Source organism: Propithecus coquereli, unplaced genomic scaffold (assembly GCF_000956105.1).
Source record: "Propithecus coquereli isolate 6110/MARCELLA unplaced genomic scaffold, Pcoq_1.0 Scaffold513, whole genome shotgun sequence".
In the NCBI taxonomy this organism is placed as follows: domain Eukaryota; kingdom Metazoa; phylum Chordata; class Mammalia; order Primates; family Indriidae; genus Propithecus; species Propithecus coquereli.
In genome coordinates, this window is record NW_012150986.1 from 875,553 (window position 1) to 884,721 (window position 9,169).

The following is a 9,169-nucleotide window of genomic DNA, read 5'->3' on the forward strand; positions in this document are numbered from 1 at the left end:
GTGGTTGTAGCATTTCGCACTCCCACCACTAATGTACAAGAGTTCCAATTGTTCCATGTCTTCACCAACATTTGGTTATTATTCTTTTAAATTTTAGCCAATCCTGTGGTGATATAGTTCTTATCATCATCTTCTTGTTCACTAATTATATTGATCCTTTTCTTTGTGATTATTTACCTTTCATATATCTCATATAAAGTATCTTTTCAAATGTTTGGGCCAGTTTTTGGATTGAGTTTTAGTCTTTGTTTTGGTGTTGAATTATAGGTAGATGCTTTTTGTATATCTTGGTTACCAGTCATTTGTCAAATATATTATGTTTTGTGAATGTTTTCTTCCAGTCTTTGTTTTGCCTATTCATTTTCTTAACTGTATCTTTTCATGAGCATAAGTTTTCAATTTTGTTAAAGTCTAAATTTATCATTTTTTCTTTTATGGTTATTACTTTCTTCCTATATATGGAGACTTTGCCTATCTCTAAATTTTGAAGATATTCTCTTATGTTTTCTAAAAGCTTTATTGTTTTAACTTTTATGTTTAGGATTATGATCCATCTTGAATTAAGTTCTGTGTATGGTGCAAGATTAGGGTCAAGGTTCATTTTTTCCCATTTCAATATCTAGTTGATCTAGCACCATTTGTTGAAAAGACCTTCCTTTCCTCCTTGGATTACTTTGGTATTCTTGTCAAAAATCTAATGACTGTATAAGTGTAGGTTTATTTCTAGGTTCTTATTCTGTTACATTAATCTATTTGTTGATCCTTATGCCAATACCACGCAGTCTTATTACTGTTGCCTTATATTAAGTATTAAAATCAGGTAATATAAATTTTTCAACCTGTTCTTCTTTTTTAAGATTCCATTGGATGTTTTAGTCCCTTTGTTTCATATACATTTTAGAATTGGTGTGTCAATTTCCACAAAATTAGCTTGCTGGGATTATGATTGGATTTGCATTAAATCTATAGATCAATTTAGGGAGAATCTGTATCTAAACAATGTTGAGTCTACCAATCTGCAAGCAGAGCACATCTGTACAATTAAGGTCTTCTAAAATTCCTCTCAGCAATTTTGAGTTTTGAGTACATAAATTTTACATATCTTTTGTTAAATTTATTCCCAAATGGTTTTTTTCATGACACTATTGCAAATTAAATTGTTTTTTAAAATTTCATTTTCTAATTGAGTTTATGAAGGTCACAGAATACAAGATCAACATACAAAAAAGCAGTCATATTCCTGTATACAAGCAATGAACTGTAATAGAATTTTTGGTAATTGGTAATAGAATTAAAAAAAATACCATTTCACAATAGCTTGTCCCCTCCCCCAAATGAAATACTTAGGTATAAATCTATCAACACACACACAGGATTCATGTGCTGAAAACTACAAAATGCTGCTAAAAGAAATCCAAGAAGGGCTGGGTGCGGTGGCTCACGCCTGTAATCCTAGCACTCTGGAAGGTGGATCGCTCAAGGTCAGGAGTTCGAGACCAGCCTGAGCAAGAGTGAGACCCTGTCTCTACTAAAAAAAAAATAGAAAGAAATTATCTGGACAACTAAAAATATATAGAAAAAATTAGCCGGGCGTGGTGGCTCATGCCTGTAGTCCCAGCTACTCGGGAGGCTGAGGCAGTAGGATCGGTTGAGTCCAGGAGTTTGAGGTTGCTGTGAGCTAGGCTAACGCCACGGCACTCACTCTAGCCAGGGCAACAGAGTGAGACTCTGTCTCAAAAAAAAAAAAAGACAGTATGGTATTGGAGGGACTGATGCATAGATCAATGGAACAGGATACAGAGTCCTGAAATAGACCACATTATTGCAGCCATTTGATCTTTGGCAAAGGTTCAAAATCAATTCAGTGAGAAGGGATAGTCTCTCAACAAATTATAATAATTGGTCATTCACATGTTAAAAAAATGTATCTTGACCTCACACCTTACGCAAAGATTAACTTGCAGTGGGTCATAGATATAAATGTAAAACATAAAGCTACAAAACTTTTAGAAGAAAACATAGGGAGAAAAATCTTCATGACCTGGGGTTAGAAATAACACCCAAAACACAATCTATAACAGAAAAAAACTCAATAAATTGGACCTCATCAAAATTAAAAACTTTTACTCTGCCAAAGACACTGTTAATAGAATTAAGAGACAAGCTACAGACTGGGAGAAAATATTTACGAAATCACATATTTGACAGAGGACTTGTATCTTGATTGTATAAAGAATACTTAAAACTCAATAATAAGAACTCTCAAAATTCAAACATCTCAATTTAAACCTGGCCAAAGGACTTGAATGGACACTTCAAAGAGTACATAAGGATGGCAAATAAACACACGAGAAGATACTCAACGTCATTAGCTATTAGGGAAACGCAAGTTTAAACCATGATTACATACCACTACACACACATTAGAATTGCTAAAACAAAAACTAGTGACACCACCAAGTGCTGGCAACTGGAACTCTCATCCATTGGTGGTGGGAACACAAAATGATACCACCACTCTGAAAAATTGTTTGGCAGTATCTTATGAAGTTATACACGCACTTACCATGTGACTTGGCAATCTCAATCCTGCGTATCTACCTTAGTGAAATGAAAACTTATGTTTACTCAAAAAATCTGTACGTGAACATTCATGGCAGTTTTATTTATGATAGCCCAAACCTGGAAACAACAAAAATGTCCTCCAAAGGACGAATGGATGAAGTGAGGATGTTCATACAGTGGAATGGTACTCAATAGTAAAAAGGAATGATACACATGGCAACCTGGATGAAACTCAAAGACATTATGCTGAGTGAGACAAGCCAATGTCAAAAGGTTGTGTACCATATGATTCCTTCTATTTGACATTCTTGAAAAGGAAAAACTATAGTGATGGAAATGAATCAGTGGTTGTCAAGGGATACACATGAGGTGAGAGTTTGTGTATAAACTCCCTGGAAGTTTTTGGGTTGGTGGTACTGTAATGTATCCTGTTTGTGGTGATGATTACACAGATTTACACGTGTTAAAATTCATAGAACTATATATTAAAAGGAAAAAAATGGTCAATTTTACCCTATGATAATTTTAAAAATAAAATTATTTTTTAAAATGTCAAAATTCATTCTGTTTTATCAATCTTTGTGAGTGACCTTTTTGTTTTGTGTTTTGTTTGGGTTTGGTTTTTCTCTCCTCTCCTGCTTTGGAGTAGGTCAGTTTCATCCATTGTTCTCTATACTTGGTGAGCCCTTTCAATTTGGAAACCCATATTCTTCAGTTCTGAGAGTTTTCTTGATTTTTCTTGTTGTTGATTATTTCCTCCCCCTTGCCCTCTGCTGCCATTTTTTTCTGTTCTCCTTTGCTGATGTTATTCAGACATTGGACCTCTAATTTTCTCTTCTGTTTTCTTGCTTTTTTCTTCCTACCTTCTCTTCTTTATTTTTGTCCATTTCTGGAGACTTACTTAATTTTGAATTCTAAATCTCCTATTGTTTAATACCCAAGAATTCTTTTTTTGTTGTTCTCTGGTTGTTTACTTTTGATGATGTTGTATTCTTGTTTCATTGTTGTAATGTCTTCTTTTAATGGTAGTTTTTTTCTTCCTGAATAGTTACTTTTTTTGTTATGGTGTGTGCCTCTTAGATACTTTCCTTCAATACCTGATAGCCCTTCTTTGCTCATATTTAAGAGGAGGATGAAAACGCTGATTGGAAGTTGGTAGCGCATTGGAGAGGCTTGTCAACTTTGAGCTTCACTCTCTGGCAATCTGGCTGGGCTGTATAGTTGGGGAACCCCGAAAGGCAGTATCATTGGCTCTTTCCTCTTGGTCTGGTTGGAGTAGCCAGAGGAGACTGTCTTGGTCACCTGCATGGAGGGAAAGAGCTGGTTGACTGGAGCCACAGGGCCATGGGTCTCAGCCTCCAGGATATACATTTACTCTCCCTATTTCCAGCCCAGTATCTTGTCTATATCTGTGCTTGCAAATCCAAATGCTGTTTTACCTTTTCAAGAAATAAATGTTTAGCATTCTGCTCTGGTGGCAGGGAAGATCTGAGCATCTTATTGCTTCTGAAACAGATTTTCAACCAACCTTTATTTATCCAATGCCCCACCCCTTATTCACTCCCACTTTCATAGGTATCTGGTGCTGCCAATTTGAGTCCTCCGCGGGTTCTCCTATGGAAAATCAGATCGGTTCTTGTTTTTCTTCATGCTTAGCTTGTGATTCAGTTTTCTTTACTTGATCTGTGTGAGCGGGAAAGTTCTAGGTCTAGTGAACAGAAGTCTGAAGAATCATTGAAACAGAACTCTAGTTATAGCCCCTCAATTAATACCCAGACTAAGCCAGTTTATAGATCCAGAACCTTTTTAGTGAAGGGGCATCTGGGTCTCCTTAAGGAAGGGCCCCACTATGCCACCAAAAAGTTATACTGTAAATCTTCTAACCTTTCCCAAAAGGGCCTGTGGCCATTTACCAGGGTGACTATACTTTGGGGGAAAGGAAATAATCAGATCTTTGGGGGATTCCTGGACACTGGCTCTGAACAGACACTAATTCCATGAGACGCAAAGTGTCACTGTGGCCCACCAGTCAGGGTAGGGGCTTATGGAGGTAGGGTGATAATGGAGTTTTAACTTAGGTGCATCTCACAATGGGCCCAGTGGATTCACAAACCCACCCTGTGGTTTCCCTAGCTGTAGAATGTATACTTGGAATAGACATACTGAGCAGTTGGCAGAATCCCCACATTTATTTCCCTGGATTTGCTAAGTCATTTACCATTCATCAGTTTGCCCTTTAGCTTACAAATTTTATTGTTATCATCTTTTCCCTTTTGTTTTCCCTGTCTTGTGGGTCTGTGACTTTGAAGTTTCTTTATTGTTTTAGTGGAGCTCTAGGAGGGAGTATGACACCTATGGTCAATCTTCCATCTTCCCTTGAAACGTCTAGATATACTGTTTTCCTTGATGATGTTATATAGTCCCATGGCTTTGAAGACCATCCATAAGCTAGTGAGACCAAAATTTACGTCTCAAGCCCTACTTCCCTTTCCTTTGAGCTCTAAACATGTGCACACAACTCTTTACTCAATGTTTTCTCCTTACATATCTAATATACAACTCAGATAATTAATTCCCAACCCTCTCCTTGAAATACCCATTTCTTATCTAATCATCTTATTCTCAATGAATATCACTACCAGCCACCCATTTTCTTAATCCCCAAATCCCAGAAGTCATCCTCAAATTTTCCTTCTCTCCTACGTCAACTTTATCAGCAAGTCCTATCAGTTCTAGATTCAAAATATATCCAGAATTCATTCACTTCTCTTCATCTCTGTGGCTACTATCCTGATTGGAGCCATTTTTTATTTCTCACCTGGGTCCATGCAATAACCTTCCAGTTGCTCCCCTGCTCCCACTCTTGCCCTACTATAATCCACTGTCTACATAGTAGCCAGAATGAAAATTTTGAATTATAAATTGGCTCATGTTCCTTCCATGATTAGAAGCTGTCAATGCCATCCCTCCCACACTTTGAAGTCCACAGTCCTTCCTCTGTCCCACAAAGCCCTCTATGACCTGGATCCTGCCTAAATCGCTGACTTCATCCTGCCATGTCTTCCTTGCTCCCTCTGCTCTGGTCACACGGGCCTTTCTGTTTATCAAACCCACCAAGCTTATTCCCTCCCTCAGGGGCTTTGCGGTTGCCGTGTTGTCTCCCTGAATAGCCTTCCCCCATTTTTTCATATTGCTCACTCCTCACTTCATTCAAGTCTCTACTCAAGCAGCATCGCCTTGGAGAAGACTTCCCCGATCCCCCTCTCTGCTTTCTCCCAGATTCCTCTCTGTTATTCTCTATGACATCATCTTATTTATTTCCTCTGGAGGTATCTTATTCATTAACTTTATTATCTTTTCCTAGCCATTTGACTATAAGCCGTATGAGGGCATTGGTCAGATCTGTCTCATTCTTTGCTGACATCATCACAGCTAGAGCAGTATCTGGCCCACAGCAGATAGATACTCAAGGACTATTGGATGGGTGGACAGGAAGGTGGGTGAATAAATACTTGTTAAGTTCTATACTGACTACTAGCATGTTGGTTCTTATAGAACATCTCAGAATTGAGCCTTTATACAGTATTCTTTCCCACCTTGACTGATTCTACTTGAATGCCTTTATGTGTCCCCTCTCTCCCTGCCAAAAAATCTGTTTTAGGCCTGAAAGTTCAAATTCCCAAATAACAAACAGATCACTCATCTCCCTTTCTGCCCTTTCACTCAGATGTCACACACTTTGTGCAGGAACCTGGATGGGACTTTGGCGGAGAGATGACCGGTGTACCTTTTCATCCCTCAGACCTGACTGAGTGTGGTGCTGGAATAGAAGCCAGAGATTGACACTAGAAATTTAGTCCTGATGGTTCACACCTCAGTATTGGGAGTCTGCTTTTGCTATCTGCCGTCTCCCAATCAGTCTTTTAATTTTTAATGTCATTCTTTGCCAGCTACTAATCCTATTAGAACAGGATGAGGCTAAGGCAGAGCAGTGGAGATGGGTTGGTCAGTTTCATTTCATCATCTTCAGGAAGGAGTTGAGAGATTACAAATTATGAAGCCCCCCTTGTCTGGTCACCAGCTTTAAATCTGGTGCCTTCCAGTCCACCAGTTCTTGAGTTATGTAGCATAGCACTTAAGTATTTGTGGTCCAGTTATAAGTTTCCTTTTAATATCTGATGAAGTAGGGATGAATCCTGGAAATGACCCCTTTTTTGTTTTTCTTCTTTCTGTTTTGTATGACTCAGGAGGTTCATCAAGAACGGATTGCATTGGAAAACCAATTGGAACAACTTCGTCCAGTCACCGTGTTGTGACCCCCATGGTTCCAGTGACAGTGAATAATCTCATCTGCCAAGATCTTTCTTTCTTGTTCGAATGTTTGAACCCTACTACTTGTCATAGATGTTTGACTGTGTCAAAAGCTGTGAGCAGCAAAATATAATCCATATGACCTTTTCTCTTGTATCTCACTTGTACATTTTACTGTGGTGGAAAATACTTCAACTGATTATCACACTTAACATTGTAATTATCAGTGGAATTTCTCTCCCATTCTTAAGTACTTCCTCAAGGTGTTAGATGCTGCTCCTTACCAAAAATCAGTCTTCTAGCAAATAAAAATAATTTAGAGCATTATTTATTTAAAGAATTTATGATTTGCACAAAAACTTATAACCAAGTACCTTCAGGATGCTTGTTTTATTTTTGTATGTATATCACATACAGTAGGTTGGTTTCCTGAATAATTAGGATTCCAACTGGATTGTCTTTGGCATGATGATAATAAAAACAAAAGCTAAAATAGAATAAAAGCATCAGATTTAGACTGGCGCCGTGCCCTCCACCACTATATGCCAAAAATTGCTTCTCTAGTGCCATTTTGATATTATATCTAGCTATAAATAATACATGACTATTGTTTTCTATTGAATGTCAAAGACTTATTGGGTCTTTACACTCTGTAAAGTGGAGGTTTTGGCAATGAGCTATTTAACTTGGCCAATCTAAGCCATCAACCCAGATAACTCAGTCCTTTCATGTAAATTTTTGGGCGAAAGCAATCTACTTTAACTGCCTCACCCGATCAAATTAAATAAATAGTTGCCAGCTCTCTACTTTTATCCGGCATGGGATAACATATCTGTAAATGCATGAGTTTGGAAACCACCCATCAAATATGAAAGGCTGATGAGACTGTTTGGATTGATAAACATTTGTTTTTTGAACCCAGGTATCCAAACTGGAGAAGAAAGGGAAATGATTGTTACCTATAATCTAATAATCTCTGGTAGTTATTTTCATCAACCTGGATTGCAAATGTATTGGGTATGAAGAATTAATGAAAGGAAGTGGTCTTCATGCTGGATATATGATTGTTTTGTTCTCTGTACAGTGTATCCTTGGGAAGTGATTGGTTTATATCAGGTTCAGAGGAGCCCAACTAACTCCAGTATAGATGATGTAAAACAATAAACTCAAACTGCAAAAGCCAGTAACCTATAGAAATTGTAGTAGCTATTGCTTCTTCTGAAAGCTCAAGTTGAAAGTGGGAACACAGGGTCACAGGGTCACTGACCCTCAGAAGGCATGCCAGCTTTAACATCGCTTTGAGAGAAACTAATGGCAAGAAATGCTATCTCTCATGCATTTTGCTCATTTCCCCATTCTTAGGATAGTGGAGTAGGGTGTGCCCAGGGTCCTTTTCGAAGTTTAGATAGGTGTGCAATATGTAGGATTAAGCCTTTGATTTCAATAGAGCTGAGAGCTTTCAGAAGAAGTAGGCATTTATTTAATGCTTCCTTATTCCATTGGCAAGCTTTATCAATAGCTTAACAGCAGAGCAGAAAGGCTCACACAGATGATGTTTTTCCAAAGAAAAACAAATTGTGAATCTATTCCATGCATGTTTAAGGATTTTGAATTGCTTTTGAAAATCACGAAACTTGAACTATTTCTCTATTTCCTTTTTTCTTCCCTTTTGGCTGCCTTTTTTGTTCTTGTGGGGGAAGGGTTGGGAGTGAGTTTAAACCCTTCCTAAGATTATAAATGGGTCAGTGCAGATTTTTAGGTAATCTCTTTTCCCATCTTCTGAGATCTGGGGGCTGCAACACATTTTATCAGCAGTGTTCTTATTGCAGACATTTCACAGCGTGTTTGGCTTTCCAGGAAAGACTAGCATATGCACTTTATCTCATAATCTTCCAGTACATATGCACTCACTTGGGATAGCATTTCATAACCATTAACCAGACGTATAAACTAAGGAATGTTAGCCTACACTATGCATTTTAAAAATATTGACATGCTTTTTTTCCCCCGTGAAGTCAATGCCAGAGTGAGTCAAATTAGGATGTTGGAGTTTTGTTTAGTTGGCTTGGTTTTCATTAAAGGAAAACACTTGCATTGGACAATCAAAGTCCCCTAAGTTTCATAGTCTTACCAGTATTTTATGATAGGCATTGCATTAAAGCACACACCAATACTATCTATACCCAACCTTCTTGACTGGACTTAATTGTGACTACAGTTTATTAGTTGCTTAGAAGTAGATTTTTTAAAAAACAAGTATTTGTGTGTGTATATACATACACATACAACTATT

The 9,169-nt window shown here is 37.7% G+C and overlaps 1 protein-coding gene across 2 annotated transcripts in view; it reads left to right on the top strand.

Moving 5' to 3' along the window:
* The window catches only part of REPS2 (RALBP1 associated Eps domain containing 2), a 213,224-nt gene extending 206,326 nt beyond the window's left edge, over nucleotides 1-6,898 (top strand). For both annotated transcript variants that reach the window (XM_012656630.1, XM_012656629.1), the window contains one exon: nucleotides 6,813-6,898. In XM_012656630.1, coding sequence (XP_012512084.1) covers nucleotides 6,813-6,881 — 69 coding nt within the window. In that variant the 3' untranslated portion in view covers nucleotides 6,882-6,898. The remainder of the gene's footprint in view (nucleotides 1-6,812) is intronic.
* Nucleotides 6,899-9,169: the final 2,271 nt, after the last annotated feature.